General features: G+C 51.3%; 1 protein-coding gene across 6 annotated transcripts in view; it reads left to right on the forward strand.

The window, feature by feature from the left end:
* The window catches only part of RGS9 (regulator of G protein signaling 9), a 112,324-nt gene that overhangs the window by 56,563 nt on the left and 28,859 nt on the right, over positions 1 to 26,902 (forward strand). For 5 of the 6 annotated variants that reach the window (XM_032457022.1, XM_032457020.1, XM_032457021.1 and 2 more), the window contains 8 exons: positions 4,179 to 4,275; positions 8,023 to 8,073; positions 9,485 to 9,591; positions 9,778 to 9,829; positions 10,087 to 10,145; positions 11,303 to 11,379; positions 15,567 to 15,648; positions 20,757 to 20,828. In XM_032457022.1, the coding sequence (XP_032312913.1) occupies positions 4,200 to 4,275; positions 8,023 to 8,073; positions 9,485 to 9,591; positions 9,778 to 9,829; positions 10,087 to 10,145; positions 11,303 to 11,379; positions 15,567 to 15,648; positions 20,757 to 20,828 (576 nt within the window). In that variant the 5' untranslated portion in view covers positions 4,179 to 4,199. The remainder of the gene's footprint in view (positions 1 to 4,178; positions 4,276 to 8,022; positions 8,074 to 9,484; positions 9,592 to 9,777; positions 9,830 to 10,086; positions 10,146 to 11,302; positions 11,380 to 15,566; positions 15,649 to 20,756; positions 20,829 to 26,902) is intronic. The other variant, XM_006177425.3, reaches the window with a different exon arrangement.

Below are 26,902 nucleotides of genomic sequence, written 5' to 3' on the forward strand. Positions count from 1 at the left end.
ATTTCTCCAGTTCAGGGCTCCCCTGCGTGACCTGTCACCTCCAGTGCAGCCCAGTCAACCTCTCTCTCTCTCTCTCTCTCTCTCTCTCGTCTTTTAAAAAAATTCTATTCTATTGTGATAAGAACAATTCACTTGAGAATTTACCAGTTAAAACTTTTTTAAACTGTGCACACAATGTTGTTAACTGTAGATACAGTATTTTAGGGCAGATTTCAAGAACTTAATTCATCTTGCTTGACTGTAACCTTATGCCCACTGATTAGCAGCTCCCCATTTCCCTGTCTGCCAGCCCCTGGCAACCGCCATTCCACTCTGAGTCTATGAATTAGCCTATTTTAGATAGTGGAACTGCGCCGTCCTTCTGGGACTGGCTTAGTCACTTGGCATAACGTCCTTTAGGTTCATGCGTGCTGTTGTGCATTGCAGAATTTCCTTCCTTTTTTAGGGCCGAGTAGTAATTCACCGTCCCATGGATGTGCCCAGTTTTCTTTATCTAGTCGTCCATCAATGGCCACTTAGGTTGTTCCTCATCTTGGCTGGTGTGCGTAGCGCCCCCATGAACCTGGGAGCTCTCACATCTCTGAGATCCTGATTTCAGTTCTTTCCGATAACTACCCAGAAGTGGGATTGCTGGATCATCTGGTAGTTCTGTTCTTAATTTTGGGGGCAACTTGCATACTGTTTTCCGTAGCAGCTGCACCATTTTGCATTTCCACCAACAGTGCCCAAGGGTCCCAAATTCAATCCTTCACTTTCCTGCGTAGAGAAGATGTCACACCATCCCTCGCTCAGAGTACAGCCGCCGTCTAGGGAAACCCTTCTCACCCTCTGTGAACGCTTTTTTTTTGATCAGCTCAGCCATCCTCTTCTTCTCCTGCCTCTAGTCCAATCAGTACCTTCCCTGGTTTTTGGTGCATAATTCAGCCTGCATTTGCTGTCTGATGGACACTGTGCATCTCCCGGTATTAAGAGCTTTAAATGCTTAATGTCATTTAACCTTCACAGCGTCCCTCTGGTTGGGGGGTAGTTACTATCGTAATCTCTGTTTTACAGAGGAATGCGTCTTAGTGAAATTTAGTGATTTACTTCGCTTACTCATCAGAGTGGGGTCTGAACTGAACTTTTTTTGCACCCAGATCCCTAGTGTTTATCTTAGATAATTTTTTTTTTTTATCTTCATACAAATGTCTTCCCAGCTCTCCGAGGACCAGGAGTCTGTCTTTTGCCTTGCTGAATCCCCGACAGGGTTGGGCCCCTAGTACATGCTCAGTAAATACCCACATATGAATGGTTAGTAGCATAGGGTTTTTATTCCCTGGCATCTAAACACAGCTCTGCAGGCAAAGTTTTAAAGATGCCCTCATTATATGAATGCTACTGATATTAATGATTCTAAGCACAACCACTGACAAATATCTCTTTGTATAAAGTCTGTATCTTTATGTTTATGTACCTTTGTGCGTATGTAACGTGTATGTGTTCTTACAAAGCATTTTTACACAATTAGATTCTCAGCAATTACAAGCCCTATTAATTAGCATATGCTATCATTTTATGGTACAGGAAGGTGATTCAGAGAGGTTAAGTGACTCCTACAGTTAGGACAGAAAGGAGACCCCTTGAGGCTGTGAGACCCGAGGGTTCCTTTTCTTTGGACCACAAGCACATGCAGACTCTAAAAGGACTTTGGAAATTGTAACGGGCTATATGGTGTGAGGGAGTGTTATTTTATTACATAGCAGGAGGCTAATGATGATGTAACCAAGTTAGTTAAACCAGGGGAGGGGGGAAGCAGGCAGCTGAGGGAGCTGTTTTGCTGTGGGTAGTGGCTGGAATGCGGGCAGGTTGGGTTTGAGGGGCAACCCTCCAGGGGGATCTGTCCAGCTGTGCGCAGCTGCCCGGGCCTTGGGAGAGGGCTTCTGGCGGGAGGAGGGCAGGAAAGGTCTTTGTTCCCACTTACTCGTTCATATTCCGTGTTTTTGCTTCTGCTGCTCCTGCAGCCTGGAATGCCCTCCCCCACCATCTGTTTCCCTTTCTGCTGCCTAATTCCTATTCATCTTTTTGAAGATTCACTCCAGGAGTGACCCTTCTGACCCCCTCCTGGCCCTGGTGTGTCCTGAGGATTCCACAGACTCACCTTTGTCAGTGTGCTTCCCGTGTTGTCCTGTCATATCCTGGCACTAGACGGTGAACCCCTTAAGCTCAAGGACCAGATCTTTTTGTCTGGTTTCCCAGAGCCAACCGTGACTGCCTGGTTGTTGAATGACTGACTGGTCATTTGCCAGCATGTAGAGGGCTAGGGGAGTGAATGGTTTCTCCATCAGTGAGGGGTTTCCTGGTGCAGCATGAAGTTTGAAACCTCTGCGTGGGAGGCTTCATCAATGCCAGTCACCAACATTGACCAAACACTTGGGTTGTCTTTTTCTAATTGTGCCAACCCATCCAGTTTGTCTTAAAATATCCTTCAGTTGATTTTACTCCCATTTCATTTTTTTCAAGTGGAAAAACATTTTTTATTCATCAGTGTTAAAAAAAAAATTACTCTGAAGACAGTCCGCTGGGCTGGCCTTGTGAATGCCTTCCCGCACTTCAGTCTTCCTTGGACAGTTCATTGAGTCTCTTTGGCTTCCACTCTCTTGTCAACATTCGTGAATTGCGTTCGTATCTCTCACCCTTATGTCCTTTGAACTTGGGACATTTATTTCCAGTCACCCTCCAGACATTGTGGATATCTCAGCAGCCCTTTGCAGCCAACATTCCGAAAGCAGAAGCATTTGCTCTCAGACAGTGCTCCTTCTTTTGAATTTTCTATTTTGGCAACTGGCAACTCCAGTCATATAACTTACAAACTTTGGCAGTTCATCTTTGCCACCCTTACTGAACCAGCCCATCCCTTGCAGGTTACATGTAATTCCAGTTAATTAGAGTTAGAACTAGGGCCCTGGAAGCCATGCCTTCCTCTCATCTTTCCTACCACTGCTTCTGTTTATTTATTAATTCTTGCACCAGTGATTTACTGAGTACCGTCCACGTGCCAGGCACTGTTCCAGGCAGTCAGGATACAGCAGCAAACAGCAGAAGACAAAAAATTTGCCCTTGAAGAACTTACTTTCTAGGAGCAAGGGTGACACACAGTAAGCATTACGATAAGCAGGTAGATTATTCTGTGTGTTAGAAGGTGAGCACCCTGGGAAGAGCAAGTAAGGGATTAGGGATGCTGGGGTGGAGTTCAGGGTTGCAGCCCTCAATAGGATGGGGTGGGGGTGGGGGGCTCCTGAGACTGTTAGAAGAGGAAGGAGGTGAGGGAGTGAACCTTGCAGGAGTCTTGGGAAGAGTGGTCCAGGCCCGGGGAATGGTCAGAGCAAAGGCCCTGAGGCAGGGGGCTGGGCACGGTCAGGGAGGAAGGGGTCCCAGCCGGTAGGAGAACTCTGCCACTGACTCTGAGTGGAATGGTCCTTGCAGAGTTTCAGGCAGAGAAGGGACACATCCTAAAATAATTGGAAGTCCCACACTGGCTGCTCAGCTGACGACGGACCGAGGGGTAAAGTGGCAAGGGACGAGGCGCCGTCACTTCCTGCCCGGACTTCTGCAGTAGTTTTGAACAGACCCTCCACTTTTCTCTATCTTGGCAGACTTCTTCATACTAAAATGTGTTTCTCTCTAGCATGGGCCACGTTTCCAAAACGCGGGCCCAACTGCACGGCTCTCCAGCAGTAGCTGCTGGAACAAAGCCCACAGCCTGGGAGAGGCGCCCGAGGCTCACTGTGATCTGGCCTCCAGCTGCCACTCCAGCCTCCTCTCCCGAGGTTTCCTGTCCCTCTCACACCCAGGGCACCGCCAGCCTCCCACACCTTTGCTCGTGTTGTTCTCTGACTTTCTGTCCAGCAAGACCCTTTTTTGGTTAAGTCTCATCTTCCCTTGAAAGCCTCTGCCGAGTCCCCAGATCAGAAGGCATCTCTTTGAGTCTCACACCGGGCGGGGTGTTGGTGTCTGTGAACTGCGTTTCGTGCTAGTTGCCTGGTAGCTGCTCGCTGCCCATCCCGGTGGTGGGCTCCTGGTTGTAAGCGCCTCCCTCGTGTTCCTCTTTGTATCTTTTGCTCCCTTGGCGCTGCAAAAAGGACCGTTCTCAGCCTTTGAAATGGTTCTGCTCAGCCAGCATTTGTGGTTCTATCTTGCAGATTGAAACTCTGGTGAAGGACATGCAGGACCCAGAGACGGGGGTCAGGATGCAGAGCCAGAAGATCACGGTCGCCAGCGTCCCACACGCCATGATGGGTAATGTGTCTTGTGATTTAGTCTTGGCCTGGAACAGACCACACGCAGGGGCTGGCAAACTGCAGCTCACGGGCCAAATGCTGCCTGTGTTCTGTATTTGTGAACGTAGTTTTATTGGAACACAGACACGTCCCCCCATATGTATTGTCTGGCTGCTTTTATACTGCAAGACAGAGTTAAGTAGTTGTGTAGGGGCCATATTATGGCCCACAAAGCTGAAAATATTGACTGCTTACTTGCTGATTCCTGGACCACAGCTCCTTAGGAGGGAGTCAGAAAGGAAAAGAGAAAAGAGAAAAGAATTCAGTGGGTCACTTGGTAAAGCCGTTCTTCCCAAGAGGTCATTTTAAAAACCTTTACTGTTTATTTTTAATATTGTTTGTCTTGTTTGTTTTGTTTTAATAAAATCAAGTAGCAGAAAAAAATACTATTTGGCAAAAAAAAAAAAAAATTGGCCTTTGTTTGCTCCATCCATCCCTGTCTTCTGATTCACACTTAGACCCCTCTTAACTCCCCCAAGGGGATGATGGTACCATAGTCTCCTTCCTCTGGGTGTGGGCTGAAGGACATCATTTAAGGATATCGGCCGAAGGGGCTGGACCCCAAAATAGGAATGCATTTTGATTAATGCGTTGCGTATGTTTTATGATTTTTGGTCTTGTAGTAAAGAGTCTGTTTCCTGCTGAGGGGCGTTGTCTGCAGAAGCAGACAGCTTCTCGAAGCACGAGCCAGGGACGGGCCACTGTGCCGCTAGCCTTGTGAGCCCTCGCTCTCCACCCCACCCGAGACCTGAATGTTTTTCACTCAAGGTGCCAGAGTCTTTTCAGAGGCAAGTTAGCTGACAGCGTCCCGTTTCCCTTTTGGATTGCTTGGGAGGAGGGGTGCCCCCGCCAGCTAGGTGCCTCTTGGGTTCCCTGAGTGCAAGCAGCAGAAGACCAGCTCTGGCTGGTGGGAGCAGTAGAGGAATTGACTGCGATCCAGCAGGGTAGCTCACAGAAAAAGAGAAAACTCTGATGGGCTAGACTTGGGAAAGGCTAGGAGCCAGAGTAGCCTGGGCTCCCAGAAAGCAGGGACTGATGGGCAGACTTTTCAAGGTGTCTCTGCTCCCCTCCCCCGGCATTTAAGATGCAGGTGTGATAATTCTTCCTGAGGGCATCCCCGACCCCGCCTCCCCCCCCCCCATTGTCATTAACTCTGGCTTGAATTCACCTCTGGATTGGGAGACCCTCAGTGAGGGGATATCTCATCTTGCTCACCTGGGTAACCCCAGTGCCTAGCACAGCTGTGGGTCAGGGTGGAAGTTTAATAAAAGGTCATTGAATGTGTGAATCAGTCCTGGTCTAGCACGCTGCCCAGAGGGCACTGGAGGTACGCTGGGTTTGAGCCCTTTGGGCACCTTATTCTTGCTCTCTCTCTCTCTGTCTTTTTTTTTTTTTTATTCTTCTTGTGTAGCCCTAGTCTTAATTTTCTTATTTTAAAAGCAGGCATATCGATCCTTGCCTAAGGAAATGACTGCAGGAATTAGATGAGATTGTGCTGTGCATGTGGCCAGCGCTCAGTGATGCTCCTGGGGGGCCGGCACCTAGCAACTTCCTGCAGCGTGTCAGTTACTACCCACAATGGACGTAGGGAGAGATATGACCATCCAGCCCCTTCTTGCAGATGGGGATGTGGAGACACAAAGACTTCCAGCACCTTGTCCCCATGTCACTAAACGCGTACGTGGCTGAGCTTAGACTGGAGCCCAGCTACCTGACTCCAGCGCCAACACTCCTGTCGATCGTCACACGCGGTGTGAGCTGCTTTCCTCCTTGCACCCGTGGCCGCTTAGTGCCTGGATCTGGGTGGGGCTGCCCACCCTTGTCCCTCCTGCCTGGGTGAATTCACCCAGGAGGAGCTGTGTCCTGGAGCATCAGCTGTAATAAAAGCAAATTGGCTCATCGCCGTCCAGCTCCTCAGATGGCAGGTGACCCAGGACTTCCGGGGACCAAGGTGGCTGACGTGGGAGCCTGAGCTGCTGGCTGTGCCATCAGCACGGGTCGGTCACGTGTTGGAAATACTGGTGGCCCCATAATCTCATTTGATCTATTTCAGGAAGCAGTCGAGTGGATGAGAAAACCCTGGCTCCTTGGTGGAGAGCGCTTATCTGCTGTCTGCCTGGGGTTCTCCTTCCCTGGCTGCGCACCACCAGTGCAGAGCCTCGGGGTGGAAGGTCTGAAACACCCAGTCCTAGGATTTTAAGTAGGATTCTAGATGAAGAATTTTGCTTTTAAAGAGCCAACAAGGGCTGAATAAAGCCAAGAGCAACAGAGAACCTCTGAAAGCCGTAAGGTGGGCGTGTGGGTACTGGGAGAGGACGTCTGGCTGTGTGTGCCCCGGGGCGTGCCTACAAAGGAGAGAGCTACAGATTGTCCATCCTCAGCCATGCTGTGGGCAGGTGGTTAAGCCCAGAGCATGTATGAGGCGCCATCAGGGCCTTCCCTGGAGGGCGTCAGACGAGATGTCCCTTAATCACCTTGAAGGAGGGGAGTGTTGTTTCCAGCAGTCCAGCCACAAGGACACAGGCAGTGGGGTTTCAGACCCTGACCCTCCTCTTTGGTGTGTTTTGTGGGCCGGTTCCCTTGCAGGCAGGCAGGGGACTCAGCTTGACTTTTGTAAAGCAGGCTGGAGTTGCTGGAAACCGTGGTCATTGGCAAGGTGACGACTGAGTTGGGATGCTTGGTTCCAGAACATCACGTCTTTCTTCTTGGACGGTGCTGCCCACCTCCTACAAGGAGCACGTTCTGCTTATGGGGCTGGAGGGAGGTACACGGCCTCCTTGAGTTCCTGCAACAGCTCTGGACTTGCTGGTGGAACTTGGCTTGCCTTGGCCCTTAGATAAATCTGAATCCGGGCAGAGGGTGGTGATGGGAGGGATGCACCTTCCCTCCTGACCTGGTCCCTGTCTGCCTCTCCTGCTGTTTTTCATGCCAGTCTTCACTTTGTGTTGTTCCCAGGCCAGCCCCTTCGACTTGCTGGGCCCAGGGCGAGAGTACAGACGGAGCCCACATTCCACTGTCTGAAGTCGTAAATCAACCCTCAGAGTTACTAAAATACGTCCCACCCTCCTGCTCTAACACAAGTACCTTGAAAGCCAGGTGCTTAGAATTCTAGGGCTCTCTGGCTCTTCAGAGTTTCAGAATTTAGATTTAAGACTTTAGAATTAGATTTAGAATGCTCTGACTCTTCAGAGTTCTGCCTGGGAACTTGGGGGTATAGGAGAACCAGCCCTCCCCCCACCGTGGCCCACCCCCACTTCTCCTCCCATCCCTGGCTCTGATTTACTCCCATGTGTCCAAGCTCCACCCAGAACCTCACGGGCAGCTTGCTTTGGGTCTGTTTCTTTTCATTGCTAAGTCTGATGACTGTTTGCTTCCTACTGGATGAATGAGGGTCCATGTGCAAACTCCTGTAAGCTGAGAAAATGAGTACCCAAGAGAGGTAAAGACTGAGGGTGTACAGGGAAGCGTAAGCTGGAAATCTGGCTGGAGTCGGATCATGGATGGCCCTGAATTATGGGCTGCAGGGTTTGAACTGAACATGGTTGTGGGCAGGGTGGAGGGGAGTCCCTGAAAGCTTTGAGCAGAAGAGGGGTGAGATCACAGCTGAACGGGGAGGAGGCCAGTTGGGCCGCAGCGCGGAGGAGGGCGTGGAGGCCGGGGGTGTGCCAAGAGGCTCTGACGTTTGCCCACTACCTCTGCTTTGCAGGAAGTGAGGTTCTGCAGTGGATCATCCAGCGGCTTTGGATCTCCAATCTGGGTGAGAGCTCGTCTGGCCCTCAGTTACCAAGGACCGCAGTCCACCGAGGGATCTCTGAAAAGTAGAAACTAAATGGAAGCTTCAGTCTCTGAGAAGCTGATCTTTTAATTGGAGAGACAAGGCCTTCATGTGTAAAACAAGCAAAATCAAAACGGGAGGCATGACAATCGGGGGGACAAACTTTTGTTTCATACAAAGTATTGAGAGCATGTAAATAGCAGGAGTGATTGGGGAGGAGTCAGTCAAGGAAGACTTCTTGGAGGAGGTGATGCATATCTACACCTGTTCTCGAAAGCAGCGATGCATGTGAATTGTGGAGGGGAGTCTGGAGGGTCTGTCTTCCCAGGGGGGCAGTTATCAAGAGCATTGATGTAGAAATGGAATGAAGAAGAAATGGTCACGAGGGGAAGTTGGGTACAGCAACTTCATCTGGGTGTGGAGGGTGGTGGGCGGGTGGGACGCACCTAGTGTATTAGCAGATTCCAAGTTGTATCTGGGAGAGAGGCAACAGTAAGCCACAGGAGATTTTTGAGCATGGCAGTGTGTATGATAATTGTATTTCAGCTAGGATGTTTGGCAGCAATTTGAAGTATGGATTGGAGCAAAAGACTCTGGGACCAGACTTGCCACTAGAAAAAAAGGCTGTTGGTACAACCAGGTGTAAAAAAATGAGGCTCTGGTCTCTGATAGAGGGAGGGAGACGTGAAGAGGGAGGAAGTCTTTCCACTCCTTGGAGACTGAGCTCTGGGATGGGATGTGGGTTGGGCTTTGGAGCCTGGAGGACAGGAAGGGATGGAATTTTCTCTCAATGGTAGAAGGACACCTGCTCTCATTGGTGCCTCTGAGAATGAACTAGGACAGTTTTGTTTTAACTGATGCGAGTCCAGAAGCAAGACCACGTTTCCAAGCAAACTGAAGAGGGGTGGGAGTTAAAGTGAGGTGGGGAGGAGCCAGAGGATCTGGCCCTGGGATGCAGGCAGAGTTGAGCTTGGAGTGGAAGTTGATTTTAAACATGGGCTCCCCTTCTCTCTCGGAGTGAGGAAGTGGCTGCTGGTCAAGCCGTCTCTCCCTGTCCCTGGGGCTTCTCCAGACCCAAAGAGCCCAAGGATGCTTCTCCAGGATTTCCCCGTCTTGTCACCCCAAACGCCTGCGGTGGACGCCCTGTGGCATCTGTCAACATTGGGCTTCACGGGCTCCCCTCCAGACTGACTGAGCTGTCATTCCTGGGGTTGGGCCGGGGGATCCTCCTTTAAGCATGCTCCCCATGGCTAAGTCCAGGGAGCACTGGCCTCCCTCCTTGGATGACATGCTGTTAGGAGGGGGGCACCTCCCCTGGAGTTTGGGGTGCCGTGTGGGGGCCAGGCAGTGAGCTTCTGCTCTTAACTTCCTTGTCCCGACTGCTTCTCCCCAGAGGCACAGAACTTGGGCAACTTCATTGTCAAGTATGGCTACATTTACCCCCTGCAAGACCCCAAGAACCTCGTTCTCAAGCCTGACAGCAGCCTCTACCGATTCCAGGTGAGTCTTGGCCTTGACCTTGGGTGTGAAAATGGGTCTGAAAAGATAACTGGATGGCTTCACAGCCTCATAGATCTATGGAAACAGTGGAAGAGGCTAAGGTGGTTTTATCTTGTCAGCTACAGGACTGGGGTCCAGGGGATCTCAGCCCAGAGTGTAAGCGTGGTTTCCTGGTTTCTTTTGTAGACGCCGTATTTCTGGCCCACCCAGCAGTGGCCGGCCGAAGACACAGACTACGGTAAAACCCCACACCTCCTCCCATGCCTTCGGTGGTGCTTCACAGGCTGCTTATTTACTCGCTGCGTTTTGGTGGCATTTGTCTTGCTGTCACCACGACCTTTATGTCAGTTCGCATCTGTATTAGAACTGATCCCCAGGGGAAGTGGGACCGGGTCTGCTGGCTGTGCTCTTCACCAAGCCGAGCGCGGCAGTCTCACGCACAGAAGGGTTTTGGAATTTGATGATGATGGAAAATGTCATTGTTTTCTTTTCCAGCTATTTATCTGGCCAAGCGAAATATCAAGAAAAAAGGGATTTTAGAAGAATATGAAAAGGTATAGAGATGCTTTCAAGTATGGGTTATTATAATTGAGTGGAATACAGTCTTGAGCTGTTTTCCCCTGTTCCCCTGTTACTACTTTCATATGTACCCATCCATCCCTCTACCCATCCCTCATCCATCCATCCATTCCTCATCTATCCCTCCTTCATCCATCCATCCCTCATCCCTCCATCCATCCCTCATCCCTCCATCCATCCCTTATCCCTCCAACCATCCCTCATCCCTCCATCCATCCCTCATCCCTCCAACCATCCCTCATCCCTCCATCCATCCCTCATCCCTCCAACCATCCCTCATCCCTCCATCCATCCCTCATCCCTCCAACCATCCCTCATCCCTCCATCCATCCCTCATCCCTCCAACCATCCCTCATCCCTCCATCCATCCCTCATCCCTCCAACCATCCCTCATCCCTCCATCCATCCCTCATCCCTCCATCCATCCCTCATCCATCTATATATTTAGAAGCAGGCAGCTGAGGTAGATTCCCCGCCATCTTGAGCTGCCATTTCTCCTGCTGTAATTCAGGCCACCACCTCAGTAACTCCTGGGCACACAGTAGCTTTCACCGTCCCTAAGTAATATGACTTAATTAATATGTGTGAGAATGCATATTACAGGATGAACAGATTTGAACTCGAGTTTGTCATGGGGAAAACAACAGTATAGATTTTTGTTTTAGGCAGAATGAGTCAGATTTCTCAAAGAACACACCCTAACCTCCCAAAGGCTGGATTTCTGGGCAGAGAGCAACCATCTTACTGCACTTTTATTTTTAACAAACATGGTTTGAGAGGAGCCGACATCGCACCAATGTTAGGGCTTATCTTCGTGGGTTTGCGATGCTCTGTTGTTGAATGTTGTTTCTGTATTCTTCGCCACACTACTCCCCTCTTCCTCATCAGATTTGGGATCCATTTATTGAACACAAAAATCCAAGCCAAGGCATGGCTTCTGTTGTGAAGGCTTTTTGAGCATTTGGTGCTACCCTTTGAATGAAGGCCTTTGCAAAGCTGGGCTGGGAGACCCTTTGTCCAGGTCTAGTTGATGCAAAGTTGGGGCCTGCCCTCTCTGGCTTAGGGCTTTCTACCTTCTGCACACAACATATGTCATGGGGCTAAGCGTTCTCATTTTGTTTTCCTTCTCTAGGAAAATTACAATTTCTTGAACAGAAAAATTAACTACAAGTGGGACTTTGTGGTTATGCAGGCCAAAGAGCAGTACCGGTGAGTGAGAAATCGTGTTGGTCCTCTGGTGCTGCTTCCTCCCTCCCCTCTTCTTTGTTTTCTTTTAATAAAATAAACTTTCATTGGGAGTTTATGTATTAAACAATGGGCCGGGCATAGGGGATGTAAAGGCATCTTCTAGGGAGTCAGGCAGACAAGCAAACAGGCCATGATGCTACAGTGAATTGAGAGCCACATGTCCGGGTTTGGAGAAGGAGCTGTAGAAACAACCTTGGATCTGGAGGCTGCATAGGATGTATCCAGGTGAAGGATGCTGGTGGGGGCTGGGGAGGAAGGGTGAGATGGGAGGAAGGATGCTCTGAGCAGACAGAACCAGAGTCTGGGGCAAGGGAGTGCCTGCTGGGTGCAGTTCCCTGTAGTTGGCACAGAGAGCGTGAAACTGGCAGAAGTGAGACTGGACATGTTAGCAGGAGCAGATCATGAGAGGGCTTTGTGCTAAGGGTCATGGAGAGCCATAGAGAGATCTTAAACAGGGGAGAGATGTAATCAGATTCATCTGTGAGAGCCACCCACTACTGGTCCTCATTTGCCAGTTCAAAACTGGACCTGAAAGATCCCTTGGAGTCTCTGCCTTGTCCATAGGAGCCAGATATAAATGTTAGGAAGAGTGTATCAGTCAGGATGAGGTTAGGCTGTCGTAACAAACAGCCCCCAATGCTCAGGGGAATGAAACCACAAGGTTCATTCCTTGCTGGTGTTACATGTCCACTGTGGGCCAGCTGGAGCCCTGATGTGCTTTGCACCCACTGTGTGATGGTTAATTTTATGCGTCAATTCAGTTCGTCCACAGTACCTAGATAGGTCATCCAATACCAGTTTAAGATGTCACTGTGAAGGTATTTTTTAGATGAGATGAACATTTACATCAGTAGACTCTGTGTAAAGCAGATTGCTCACCAGAATGTGGGTGGGCCTCATCCAATCAGTTGAAGGCCTTAAAAGACTGATGTTCCCCCCAGGAAGAAGCAATTCTACCCCTAGACTGCCTTTGGACTCGAGTTGCAATATCAGTTCTTCCCTGGCTGGTGTGTCCTGCAGAATTTGGACTTGCCAGCCTCCTCAATGGTGTGAACTAAATCCTTAAAATAAACAAGTTCTGTCTCTGTCTCTGTCCCTGTCCCTCTCTCTCTCATCTATTCTATTGATTCTATTTCTCTGGAGAAGGCTGACTAATCCAAGTACCGGGTCTCATCGCAGAATTAGGTTGGCCATGTAGGTTGGTTCATGAGGTAGTCGTTTTGTTACACTGGGTCTCCCAACCCGGACCTCTTCTCTGGATCCCAAACTCAGCATCCAGCTACATACTCAACATCTCATGCTGATGAGACAGGATGCATCCAGGTGAAGGATGCTGGTGGTGACTGGAGAGGATGTTACACCTCAAACTTAACTAGTCCATGTTGGAATGTTTCCCCCCTCCCTCCCCAAACCTTCTCTTCCCTCAGCGTGACCCCCACCAGTACAAGGAACCCCCGTTCACCTCTCCCCCACCCATGTCCACCGTTCAGTACTCCAGTCCTGTTGCTTCCTCTGGCAAAACCCCTTCTCCCATACCTGCCCCCTTCTGTCTGCCTCCACCGCCTCTGCCCTGTCGGCTGCACCATGGCAGGGTCCTCCCAGCTGGCCTCTCTGCTGGCCTTTGCCCGATTTTTGAAACACAAAACAGAATCCTATCACATCATTTAGAGAGAGAACCCTCCTTTCCAGTGTCATGTGCTCAAAGGGGCTTTTCTGATTAACTGTTAGTACCGCACACATAGCATCCTAAAACGGAGTGGCTCCAGGTGGCAATGGTTATTTTATTATATCTCTGTAGGTCTGGAATTTGGGGCGGGCTCGGCTGAGCAGTTGTGGGTCAGAGTCTCTCGAGGGGCTGCGGGTCAGAGGGCTGTGCATTTCTTGTCCTCATCTGGTGGCCTCTGGGTCTCTCCATGAGGTCTGCCTGGGGCTTCCTCAAAGCACGGTGGCATCTGGGCAGTGACACTGCTGACAGGTGGTTGGAAGTGTCCAGGGCAAGTACGCCGGCGAGGAGGAAGGTAGCTGTACTGCCTTCTAGAGCGCAGCCTCGGGAATCACAGAGGGCCGTCTCCGGTAAACTCTGCTGGTCAGAACTGCCTCCAGACCCCACCTGGTCTCCGGGGGGGAGGACACAGACCCACCTCTTAATGGAAGGACTTATTCTTAAGAATTACAGACAGATTTAAAAAGCACCCCCTGGCCGTCCCCGATTCTGCGTGACAGGACACGCAGTGTTTCCTCATAGCTCGTCACACAGTTTGTAATTTTATATCTGTTTCTTGACCACGTGTGTAATGTTTACACCGAAAGCTACTCAAAGGCAAGCAATGGGTCTGTGTTAGCTTAAGCTAAACACCGTAGCGCATCCAAACACCGTAGCCCGGGTGCCTGAAACAGCAGACACTGGTTTTCTCACACTTGTGGAGGCTGGGAGGCCCAAGAGCAGGGTCCTGACGGGGTTTGGTGTCTGATGAAGAGCCTCTTCTTGGCTTGTAGAAACTGCCTTTTTGCTGTGTCCTCGCTTGGGGGAGAGAGGGAAGGGGAGAGAGAGAGAGAGAGAGAGAGAAAAAGACAGAGCGAGATGCTCTTTGTGTCTCCTGTTAACTTGGGCACTAATTGTATCATAAGGGCCACCCTCATGACCTCATCTAACTACTTCTAAATTCCAGTTACCTCTTAAAATTCCCCATCTCCAGATACGCTCACGTTGGAGCTTGAATATATCAATTTGGGATGGAGGGCACAAACATTCATTCCACAACAGTCTGTTTGGTTCACCTGTATACTCCCAGTGCCTGGCGCCTAGTGGGAAATCAATAAATGCACGAACGAACGAATGAATGAATATTGATTGTAATACTGTTGCTTGAAAAGATTGATCGCACATGACAAAGTAAGATAATTCCTCGCGTACTGCTTCTCTTGGATCCCATTCATCATGACTCTCCTGCAGTCATGCCTGTCACGAAAAAGCCGAGGAGCGTGGCCAGGAGAGACATCGCTGTCATTAGCGGCCGATTCGGTCTCCAAGGCTGTCCAGTGTCCTGGGAACTCCGCAGTGCCTCCGGCCATCTGCGGCCCGTCCTCCTGAGGACCTGGGCTAGTTAGCCCGGTAGACAGCCCAGTTAGGTTGGCGAGGGGAAGGGAGCGACAGTGTTTCTATTTGATTTCCAGAGGAGGTTGCAAAGCAGCCCCCACAGGAGTGGCACTCCCCCCCCACATCTGGCTCTCTGGATGCTGGGATGTTATTCACGATCCCTTAGCTGGCACATAAATCCGCCGACGCTGTCTCGTGGAGGGCATGCGCGTCATCCCACGTTGCCTGGGAAAGCAAGCATCATCGCATGTGAGTGCAGGTCGCCATGGACATGGTGCTGAAGGGGGCCCGTGGCGCGATAATGCACGTTACCCTGCTCCTGTAGGAGGAAAGCGCAGCGATCATTTCCTATCCGTAATAGGAAAGGGGGAGACCGGGAGCTAAAGGGGGAAATAAATCACCTTTTATACTCGTAAGTTGGGCTCAGAAAAACCCTGACTTGGCATGAACCCTTTGAAGTGACAGAGTGGAAGTGACAGGTTGAGAGAGACAAGGACTCCCTGAGGCCAGTGCTTTCCCCGGCACAGGCTCTGGCAGTGCTGGCTGCCGGCTTATTCAGATGCTGATTATGGTGTTTGTCACAACCGGGAAAAATTCAGAAGCCAGGTGGTCCGGTGTCAGCCCAGAGTACCTTCCACACTCGCTGCTCCAGTGGTGAAGTTGGCGGGGATGGCTTGTTCTCGGGCGGGTCCTGTTGGCAGGGGGAGCTGACCACACTCCAAGTTCAAGTCCCACCTCTGCCACATGCTGACCATGTGACCCTCAGTGGGGCATTCAACCTCTCTTTGCTTCAATCCCCTGAACTGCAGAGTGAGAAAGACTCACTGGGAGGATTCAGTGAGTTCACAGGTGTGAAAGTGTTTAGCAGGGTGCCTAGTGCAGAGGTGTGATGTTAATGTTTGCGGTTTTCATGACCATTATTACGGCAGACACAGATGATTTGCGCAGATCGGGAGAGTGGTCCGGGATGGGGTCCGTCAGGAAAGAGGTCCATGACTGAGCAAAAGATGCAAAATCTTACTGGCCTTCCATGTGGCTTTTGGCTTTTCAGGGCTGGAAAGGAAAGGAATAAAGCAGACAGGTATGCGCTGGACTGCCAGGAGAAGGCGTACTGGCTGGTGCACCGATGCCCTGTGAGTACTACCCTCTCTGGTGTCACCCGTCTCTTCTCGTGCCTCCCCATCCTGGACCCACCACCCTCTTTTGCTGCTTCATCACCCTGTGGAGCTAGAATTGAATCTGCAGGAGCTGCTGCTCAGTGTTGAGTTAGCATCCAAGTGCCTCTTGGCTGGAAGAGGAAATTCACTGTCTGGATGGAGTCTGCCCGTCCACTGGCGTTAGCACTGAGTGAAATTACTATGGGAGGGACCTGCATGAGTCTGCCTTTTGTGACGGCTGGGACTCAATACCTCGGAGAAGGTATAAAGAAAGAAAAAACTAGGACACAGGCTCTAAAGCAGAAAAAACAAAACAAAACAAAACAACCCATCACATGCTGTAGGGATGCGGAAATCTGCCCGGCCACAGCCATGCCTTGGGTCACTCGCTCCCTCTTTTTCCTCCTCCCGAGCGGGTCCCCAGCGGCGGAGATGGGAGGAGGGGAGGAGAGATAATGTGGGCTGTCTCATTGCTTAGAGCACTTTGCATCTCTGGCTGTGGGACTGTAAGTGGCCTGGAGAGACAAGCTGTACGCAAATGATGTTACTTGTCACAGCTCATTACTTGGGACTGGTAGCCTCATCTCCCAGCGCAGAGAGGCAGGCTGTAACCCTCACCCGCGGCGGTGAACTCCGCTGCCTCCGTTTACTCCTGCGTCATACACACGTGCCGCCTACGGGTCACCGGAGGTGGGAGATGTGAAAGGGACTCTGAAAAATGATGAGTTCAGAACAGGTGTTCTTCCTCTTCCTCCTTTAGTTTTCTTGCCTGACAAGCTGACAAGAAACCGGATTCTCAGAACCAGAAAGTGAACTGGGTCAGTCACGGTGCCAGAGCTTCTGGATTAAAATAAATTTTTTTAAATTCATTTTTTAATGGAGGTCCTGGGGGTTGAACCCAGGACCTCGTGCATGCTAGGCACGTGCTCTACCACTGAGCTGTACTCCCCACCCGCAGCTTCTGGATTTTTGAACTTCAAGCCCATCAGATTTCGGCTGTTCTGCTAATTTTCTTTCTACGTTCAAAGCACACATCCCATAAGGTGTTCCAGCCGTGAGGGCATTGGTTTGGATGCCTTGTTGTGAGGTTAAGGTCCTGGGGTTGATCCCCAAGAAGCATGTTTGGTTTTCCTTTGTTTCAGGGCGCCTCCACTATGTAGACCAGCTCGCCAATGCTGGACACAGGTCCCTGGGGTCCTAAGTGAAAGAGTGGTTGACTCAGCACAGGGTCCTGAAGGTCAGAATCAAGCATATGCCACCCCATTGGTAGTTGGGGAGTGAGATCTTCGTGTGAGTGGGAACCAGACATTGCTCAGCCTTCTGTCCCTGAAGGGGGACGCTTGGTGAGGATAACGGCAAATGGTGGACAAGCCGACTCAGTTGACCAGGTGCGCTGGTGTCCAGTGGCCCCCGTGACCAAAGCAGTCCTGCTCCTCGTAGGGTGGAGCGTGGCTTCCAAATCACATGGAGAGACTGCGTGGTGTGGGGATGCAGTGTGCCTAGACCCCTCCCCAAGCGATGTAGGCTGGCTGTGCACGTCTGCCCTGGTCCCTCTCCTTCTCTCAGTCCCTGCAACCAGGAGGCCTACAGGGACACAATGAGAAAGAGACTTTCTGAGTGCTCCCCTGTTCTCCTGGGGTAGGCTCTCAGGCCCCACACTCAGGCTGAGTGGTTCTTCACCGTATGGTACAGAGGTACACACGTTTGATGTGTCTCCGTATGACCACTGCTGCCATCACCTCCCCTGTGTCCACCACCTCCCCTGCTGCCCCCACTTTCTCCACCTCTGTCACCGTCACCACCACCGTTGTCACTGTCGTTGTCGCCGCCGCCATCAAGGCAGACCTGCGAGGAGAACTTGCAGTATGCTGCGCCTTGCTCTGCACGCACCGTCTCATTCCACCTTTGCAGTCTTGTGTGCGTGGCAGTGTGATTAGTCCCATGTTGCTGATAAGGAAGTGGAGGCTGAACGATATTGTTATCTGGCTAAAGTTACGCAGCGGGGGATCTGAGCCCACCCAGGGGAGCCCTCGCTCTTGATCCCTGGGCTCTTTTGCCTCCCACGACGGTATCACGTGATCTCGTAGTGCACCCAAGGGCTCTTTGTAACCTCCTCGGCCATTAGAGCGTTGCAGGGATTGCTGGGGCTCTAGCAAATATGGCACCAGGGTTCGGGGGGCCTGCTGCCTCCCTGATAGCACTGGGGGGCCAAGTTCAGAACGAGGCTCTGAGGTGCTGGCAGCAGACGTAAAGCTCCTCAGACACAGACCCACTCTTCACGCCCGGTCTCTCCACTGCTGCTCCCCTCAGTCAAAGCTGGAGCAGGAGTCAGAGATGAAGCCAGGGTGCCCCTGGGCCCTCCTCTCCCCGACTTTCTTAAAACACTCTCCTCCTCTTGGTAGCCCGAGAGTGTGAGGATTAGAAACGCGCGCTGTTTGAAAAGCATCCTGTTTGAAGTCAGTCTCCGCCTGGAAACTGAGCAATCTGACTGACAAACCCAGGGAGCCGGGGAGCTTAGGGACTGTCAGACTGTCTCCCGGAGACCCAAACAAGCTGTCAGTTCGGCGGGAAAAAAGCCAGCCAGGCAGACAAAGCATTTGGCTGGGTGGCGTGTGGCGCCTCCAGGATGGGGACTGACGGTAACCAACTGTTGAAGTTACCAAGCAGATTCAGTGCCCTGTTCACCGGTCTGTTCACTAATCCGTGAACCCTTCACGGGGCCCTGACTCTGTGCCAGCTAAGGAATTAGGTACCGGGCACGAAATACCAGCTCAAAGCCACGTGCCTGTGTTAGGCTCTCGGCGTGGATGGTCCCACGTGCCTGATGGCGATGCTGTGAAGTTGGGAGTGTCATTGTCCTCGTAGTTCAGATGGGGAGATCAAGGCTCAGAGAGGTTCAGTGGCTTAGGCAGTGCTGGGACGTGAGTCCACTTGTCACACGTGTCGCTGTGGACTTCCCACTTCCAGCTCAGGTTGCTCAAAATCCAAACCGCCGTCACAGGGGGAGCAGTGCTCTCCCAGAGACGAGACCCAGGCGCGGTGAGGCGCAGCGAGGGCTGGTTGATTAAGGGAAGGGGGACCTTTCCTTCATTTCCTTAATGAAGGAAAGCGGTGTTCCGCCCTCATTGTTTACCCAAATGGAGCAAAGTTACAGATCTGGGCACAATGCAAACAACAGTTGTTGTGAAAATGAGCAGGGGAGACGTTTTGGATTCTGAGGACCACAGCTGCCTCTGCCCCCACGCTAGATTAGATCCTGTCGAGGGCTGGCTTGGACATCTGTATTGTCCCTTTGGAGCACTTGTCACAACTGCAATTTATCATTTGTGTGATTAATTGCTGAGTGGCTGCCTCCTCCTCCGTGAGACAGGAAGTGCCTTGAGATGCCCGCCGGGGCTGCCTGGAGGCCGGGCTCACACTCACCAGGGCTCCCCAGGGCTGAGCACCACGTCAGCCAGGGTAGGTTCTTGACAAATATTTATTGATCGAGGTCCATGTGTAACAACTAGGGTGAGGAGGTTGGCTCCCCTTCCCTGTCCTCCTCCCCACCCATTTTCTATTTCTTTTTTTTTCCTCTCCCTTGCCTAGGTTGTATGCCGAGTGCTTGTCCCCATGGTGGCCTGCTGAGTTAAGTTGCCAGATTTAGCCAATAACATAGAGGATGCCCAGCTAAATTTGAATTTCAGATAGCCACCAAATGATTTATGTCCTGGTATTTTTATACATACTGTGTATTTATACTAAAAAAAGAATATATTTTATATAAAATTATATATCAGAATTATCTGTTATTTATCTGAAATTCACACTTAAGTGGATGCCCTGTATTTTATTTGGCAACCCTATCTCTGAGCTAAAAATGTGGCTGGTCGTCTTGATGAGGCTGAATCTGGTGGGGAGGAAGCCCAGTTTCCTCCTGCATCTGCTTCAGTGGAGTCAGCCTGGTTAATCACGTGGGCTGAGACTCAGCGTTTGCTTGCACCAGGCTAACAGAGAGGAGGTGAAAGTCTCAAATTGCTTGCCTTAGGGAATTGAGAGAGACCAGGCAAGATTGGCTGGAGAGTTAGTTGCCTGATGGATAAGGACAAAGACTGTGACCCAGCTTAGGGCCGGGAATTTATATGCATGATCTAAAAACGAACACAATCCTTTGTTTAGTAATAGCTACCCTCGGCTGAAAGCTTCACAGTCCATCTTGTTAAATCTTCAGAAGAACCTGAAAGGTAGGAGGGATCATCTCTAGTTCTCAGAAGAGGTAGGGAAGGCAGAGAGGAGAAGTAATTCCCAAGATCTTCCTCACAGCTAGGAAATGACAGAACCGGGATTGGATCCCCTGGGTGCCTGACGGAAGCCTGGACTCTCCAAAGCAATAGACTGTAGAGTGGGGAAGGAGCCCTGTGAGGGTAGACATGAGTCCCGTGTGCTAATCCCAGTGAACTCTTACTGAGTTTGTGTGTTATTTATCCATCCATCCATCTGTTTATCCATGCACACACCTACCCTCCATCTATCCATCCAACCTCCATCCATTTATCCATCCACCCATCCATCCATCCATCCAGCCAGCCATCCTCCATCCATCTATCCATCCATTCATCCAACCATCCATCCATCTGTTTATCCATGCACACACCCACCCTCCATCTATCCATCCATCCATCCTCGCTCCATCCATCTATCCATCCATTCATCCATCTATCCATCCATCCTCACTCCATCCATCTATCCATTCATTCATCTATACATCTATCCATCTATCCATCCATCCATCCATCCATCCATCCTCCATGCATCCATCCGACCTCCATCCATCCATCCATCCATCCATCCATCCATCCAGCCACCCTCCCTCCACCCATCCCACTGTTAGATTCTGGGGATGCTGTGGTGGCTGAACAGCCCTGTGAAACTCAACAGCTCACCTAGAGAATCTTACATACCCTTGTAGCTCCCCATGGGCTGGGCCACAAACTCGTCTCAGATTGGTCTCACAATTGGCAGCTTGGCCAAGATCCAAAGTTAATAAGAAACTGGAAACTCTCCCAGTAGTGGTCGTAATTTTTTTCCCCCTTTTCCCCATTCAGCCAGGAATGAACAACGTGCTCGACTATGGCCTGGACCGAGTGACCAATCCGAATGAAGTTCAGGTAAACCAGGTAGGTCTCTGCTGCGTGCTTTGGGCAGGGCCCAGGTCAGGGTCTTAGCCTGGGAAGCTGTCCACGGGTCTGTTGTCTATTTGTGTCTGTGAAGCAATGGTCTCTCCGCTTTGGGACTGCCATAGAGAGGAGGCCCGTGGGCTTTGTGATATCGGGGAGGGGCTGCATGGCGAGGGTTCTGCATAGAGAGACAAGAGTGCAGGTCAGAGCAAATGAGGTCTAGATGGTTGGTTTTCAGGCTTTCCTGAGTCACTCCCCCCTTTGAAAATCTGATAGAAGTTATGAACTCGTTTCACCCAGAGACGCACGGTCAGGCATTTTGCACACAACTGCACCAGTTCACCCACGCCCTGAAGACTATAAGCCCCAGGCTCACAACTGTTGAGTCAACTTTGGCTGTAAACCTTATTGCACATGACAAGACCTGAAATGTCCTACTTTCTTTTGCATCTCAGTAAGGTGGGATCTTTGCAAAGAATCTCCTATGCTTTTTGTTTCAAAAGGACCCTTTCCCCCAGTAGGCCGCCATTTATGATGGAGGCCCGGTTTCCTATGATGGATTTTTATTTGAGGAAATGCTGTTCAGAAGCTGCTGGAAAGGTGAGCACCCCAGTTAGTTTCTCTGGCACCATTTGGAGCCAGGTAATTTTTTAGGGAGGCGGTCCTGTGCATTGCAAGATGTGTAGCAGGATCGCTGGCCTCTACCCACTGGATGCCAGTAGCTCTGTGCCTTACCCTGCCCGCCTCCTAGTCCTGACCATCAAAAACATCTCCAGACATTGTCCTGTGTACCCTGGGGGACAAGACTGCCCCTGCTGAGAACCACAGACCCCAGTAAACCAGCCTAAACCCACTTAAACTAGTCGTAGATGGTTTCATTGCTCTCTGTCTAACGTTGTCTTTGGGCAGCAAGGGGTCAGGCACCTCTATTTAGCGTAGAGTGTCATGTCAGCCTCCGCAGTGCCGAAAGGCACAGGCAGGAGCGAGAGGGATGTGCCAGGAAGGAGGAAGAGGAAGTCGAAAGGGAAAGAGGAAGGAGCAGGAAAAAGCTGGCGAGGAGGCTCTGACTTGTTAGCTTTGCCCACTGGGGCCCCGAACTCAGGATGGCTGTGGGGACCTCTCCCGACTAGCGCGTGAGCCAGAGGCCCGGGATTAGGGGTGGAGTCCGGGAGGAGGGGGACATCGCGTCCCTGAAGGGCATCCCCCAGGGGCGTCCCTGGGCCCGTGGTCCACCACTCAGAGTGACCCTTCCTTTGATACACGCCCGACACAGTCAGCTTTCAGCGGCCTGCTCCACTCTCCCCCTGTCAGATGACAGATAATTGTGAGGCCTTGTCGGGCTTGGTTGCCATGGAAACAGAATCATCGAGGAAAATACTGAACCCGGATGGGGGGGTTTGCCTTTTTTTTTTTTTTTTTTTAATGGATAACTGGCAGCTCTGGAAACCTCTCTGGTGTGGAGGAGGGAAGGGTGGAGCAGGGCGTCCTAGGTGCTATTTGGGGTGATGTCCCAGGGGAGGGGGCGGGAGGCCAGACCCCTCCTCGCTGAGGCAGCATCCTCAGGCTCTCTGGTGGCGGTGGGGAAGGAGAGCCTGCCTTCTGGCTTTCGAAGCCCATTTCTTGCCAGATGCCAGCAATGCTCTCAGCCCAGAGTCAGAGCATAGCCTGAGGCTGAGGCTGAGGGCTGTCGCTGCCGTGGTGCCGTTTGATCCGGGTGTGCGGTCACTGCTGTTTACCCATGGTCTTCTCCATCTCTCTCTCCTTCCAGCTCTCCTTCTCCGTCTGCCCTCTTCCTGCTGTGGTGTGTTGAGAAGAACCAAGAACCGTAATTCTGCCAGCGGGGCCCCTCCCCTCATACCCAGTTGTTGGGGTGGAGGCCGATGCTGAGCTTTATCCGTTTGTAACATTTCCCACAGTTGGACTAGGTGTCCCCTGTTTATCTGCCCTGAGAGACTGTGCAGTGTGTCCCTGAGGCCCTGGGTGCGCGAAGAAGTCGGATTTTTGGCTCATTTCAGAGATTCGCTCCTGGTACCGGTTTGAAGAGAGAGCCCGTTTCTGAGAATTTGTAAATTCTTGAAAAGATGTCTGTTTTCCATAAACGGAGGCGCATAATCCAAGAGAAATAAACACCATCGAGGTTAAGAAAGGAGGGTGTCAGATTGGCAGGTGTCTAGGACCCTGGGTGACCAACTTCCTCAGGCTGATGGTTGTCGGCCAAGGGGCTACCCAGCCCTGGGAGGAACCGGCCAGAGCCGAGGTCAGCCCCCAGAGAGCGTGTCCTCTCTCAGTTCTGATTTCCTGGGGTGTGCAGGGGCACCAAGCATGCACAGCCCCCTGCCTCCCCTTTATTTCAGAGAGAATTTGGCCCTGCGGTGCAGAGGCTGGGTGGTAGCCGGGCGCCAGCGTGGCTGTGGGCAGTGGTGGCCAGGGCTGGCCCTCCCTCAGACCCCAACAGGGTTACTGGGGTCATTCTGGGATGCGGGCCAGTGTGGCGTGCTGAGGAGAGCTTTGCTATCAGAGTGACTCCCAGCGCTGCCACTCCCTGGACGTGTGATCTTGGCCAGGCTCTTGGAGCCCTTCAAATTCAAAGCCTCAGCTTCCCCATCTATAAAATGGGACTAACAGTAGTTCCTCCTTCAGAAGATTGAGCGGGGTCATTTATGTGACGTGACTGGAGTGATGTCCGACGTGGAGACACTGTCTGTCTCTGTGCTGCCAGAGAGAGAACTCACGGCACCCCGGAAACCCTAGACCCTGTTTTGGGGAGCTGAACCTGGCGGGCTTCCTCTTTTGTCCTGATACCTTCTCTTGCTTCTGCCCTTGTTGGAGGCGGCGGGAGGCAGGTGCACACCCATCTCAACATCCCTGCCTCATTCACAAGCAGCCGCAGAGAACAGCGCAGTTTACACTGGTGGGCACACGGGCCTGTGGGTGAAAGCTAGGAATGTGGGTCCACAGTGTTAAGCAGTGGTCCTGGAGGGGAGCCCTCCGGGAGTGACAGCCCCCTGAATACTCCCACCAACTGGGAACAAGTAGCTTCCCTCCTGTGGCTCCCGCGTGACCGGTGGTGGCTGGAGGAGGGGTGAGGCCTGCCGACAGCTCCCTGTGTGACGGGCCTGGGGCCCGAGGGCTCACACCTGGTCAGCGCTCCGGGAGGGCTTGCGGCAGCCTCGTGGGGTAACGAGTATTACTAGCATCTCTGAGGGGACAGGCCGAGGGGGTGGGCAGCTCAGCGGAGATGCGCATCTCAGAAGTGCTGGAGCCGGGGTTTGAACCTCAGCTGATGGGCACCCGTGCCCTGCCTGATGTGTCCTAAAGTCTGTGGTGTGGCTTCTAGCAGCTTTGCTGCATTTCATTAAATTCCCACAGCAGCCTGGTAGGAGAGGTCATGTGCCACCTCTGGCCTGCACCCGGGACCAATGTCCCCGGTGGGTGGTCCGTGCCCAGGCCCACAGCTCCGCACTCAGCGGGGCCCGTGCTTGGCTTGATGTTCTGCTGTCACTGTCTTAAATTTTTTTTTTTCCCTGGACAAGGGGCCCTGCATTTTCAATTTATCTTGGGCCCTGGGAGTTGTGGAGGCAGTCCTGCCTCCACCGGACCAAGAAGGACAGGCAGATGGAGACTTACTTCCGGGGGATCTCAACCTCGAGTTCTTGTCCCCTTGGACAGCTAGCTGTCCTCCACCCCATCTCTTTCCATGTCTGCTTTGCATTAATCGTCTCAGTTCTCGGATTTCCTGGCTTCTGGCTTTTGACGGCCTCTGCCCTCAGTGCCTGTGCTCTCCAATTCTCCATGCTTCTCCCCATCCTGTGTCTCACTCCATAGCTCGCCCGGCCCCCACCTCTGTTTCTGTCTGGCCACCGGATCCCAGACTCCCTGCTCAGCCCTGCCCTGGGCTCCCACTCTCTGGTCTGCAGTAACCCCAGGGTCTCCCTCTCTCGGGGGCCTGGCCTTGACCCCTCCTGCCCTGTGACAGTTGTCTGCAGCCTGCATCTGGGTTTCAGGGCCGGCAAGCTGGCCAGCAAGCTGTGTGAACAAACTCTGGATGTGTCCCTGTTTGGGCAACTCTGTAAGTGGGAAAATAATAAGCTGGAATTCCAAGAATGCAGAGAATGTGAAGATTCCTTGGCCAGAGGGTCCCTACTGTAGCAAAGTGTGTCACTGGGACAAGGATTAAAGGAGGGCCCACAGCTGAGAAAGCCGGGGCTTCGGCGTGGATTCCAGGGTGAAAAACATGTTTCTTTCTTATTCTGTTGTGCGGCGGTTTTCTCTGAATTGCTTAGAAATGTGTGTGTGTGTTTTTTAATAACTTCACTTTAATGTTTCTTACAGCCTTTGGCTAAGTACTAACAGTAACGATGGTAGGTTTGTGAGATTTAGCAAATAAAATACAGGATACTCAGTTAAATTTAAATTTCAGATAAACAGCGAATAACTTTTGTTGGTATGACTGTGTCCCGAATATTGCCCGGGCACCCTGCATTTTATCTGGTAACTAGGACCGTGCATCTTCTCAGCAGCAGTATGTGGACCCTCATTAGTAACCACGGAGCGCTGAGTCCCTGCTCGGTGCCAGTCACTTAAGTCTATTATGTCACCACTCCCCCTTTTTTCTATTCCCTTTTACAAATGAGAAGGCAGAGGCTTTGAGATGCTAAATAACTTACCCAAAGTCATGTAGCCAGTAAGCGACAGAACCAGGATTTTGACCTTTCTGTCCCCTAAGTTGATACTGGTTCTTAAAACTACCCTCAATCCATCAAATTCTGTCTCCGTTTTTCAGAAAAGTCCAGAACCCTCTCCCCCACTGCCCAGATACACACACACTCCTTGAAGGACAGTGATACCCCATATGTCAATCTGGAGGAGGAAGATGCCACAGACAGTGGGTTTTTAAGCAAAAAAATTTTTTTAAATTGATGTATAGTCGATGTACAACGTTGTGTTAGTTTCTGGACAGTGGTTTTTGAAGCAAGAAATAAACTCTAAAATCCATATGGACAATCCAGTGTAGGGATGGGCAAGCTCTTAGACTCAACCCAATTCACTGCAGTCTGATTCCCAGAAGATGGCTGGTAATTTTGGGAATCAGAAAACCAACAGCAAACCACATCATCGACGCAGAGCCCTAAAAGGGTAATAAAGTCAAGAAGTGAATTACAATATAAAAATTTTAAAAGCCCGGAAGACTGAGACAATGGCCCCAGAGATAAACGCATGAGGCCAAAGTCAGACCACGCTCAGGAAGACTAGAAGCGGGTGTGCCGGTGACCCACGTGCAAGGACAGACAGCTCCCCATGGAGCCCAGAGAACATCGGACAGCCTGAGAGCCTGCCTCATCCTGTCTGTGTTCGTCCACTCAGGATCCCCGTGGCCGTAGAACCGTGATGGACAGGAGGTTTCATCTCGAGTCGTGGGCACTTTGAAGGAGGGTGTTTACAACGCTGCCTGCTGGGCGCAGACCTAGTACAATTGCAATCTTTACCACCCCTAGTGGTATTTATTCCCCCTCAGCTTTATTGAGCTTTTAGTGGCATAGAACATATATCAGGTTAAGGTGTACAATGTAACGATTAGGTGCGCGCGCGCGCGCGCGCGTGTGTGTGTGTGTATGGCAAAGTATACCACCGACAGAATTCGTTAACACTTCCATCTCCTCGCGTAACTATGACTTGGCGGTGATAACCATTAAGGTCTCCTCTCTGAACAGCTTCCAGGTATATGATGCAGGACTGTGAATTACAGTCACCATGCTGTGCGTCAGATGCCCAGATCTTATTTCTCTTTCAGCTGGGAGTTTGTTTTACTATCCTTAGTGTTAATGAAAGGGTCTTTCCTGGGCTGGGGTGTCCTCTTGTGTTTGGGGCTGGCTCTAGCATTCTTTTTTTTCTGTTTGAACTTTAAATGAAATGGCTGGACAGAGACATTCCATTCCGTGGTATCCTCGTCTTCACGGCAAGGAAGGAATTGGTGAAGAGAGCAGTTTCCTCTCTCTCGGATCACTTCTCAGCTTTGCGAAGGGCAGATCTTGGTTTGAATCCTGGCTTGGTCAGTTACCGACGAGGAGATGTTG

Source organism: Camelus ferus, chromosome 16 (assembly GCF_009834535.1).
Source record: "Camelus ferus isolate YT-003-E chromosome 16, BCGSAC_Cfer_1.0, whole genome shotgun sequence".
Classification (NCBI taxonomy): domain Eukaryota; kingdom Metazoa; phylum Chordata; class Mammalia; order Artiodactyla; family Camelidae; genus Camelus; species Camelus ferus.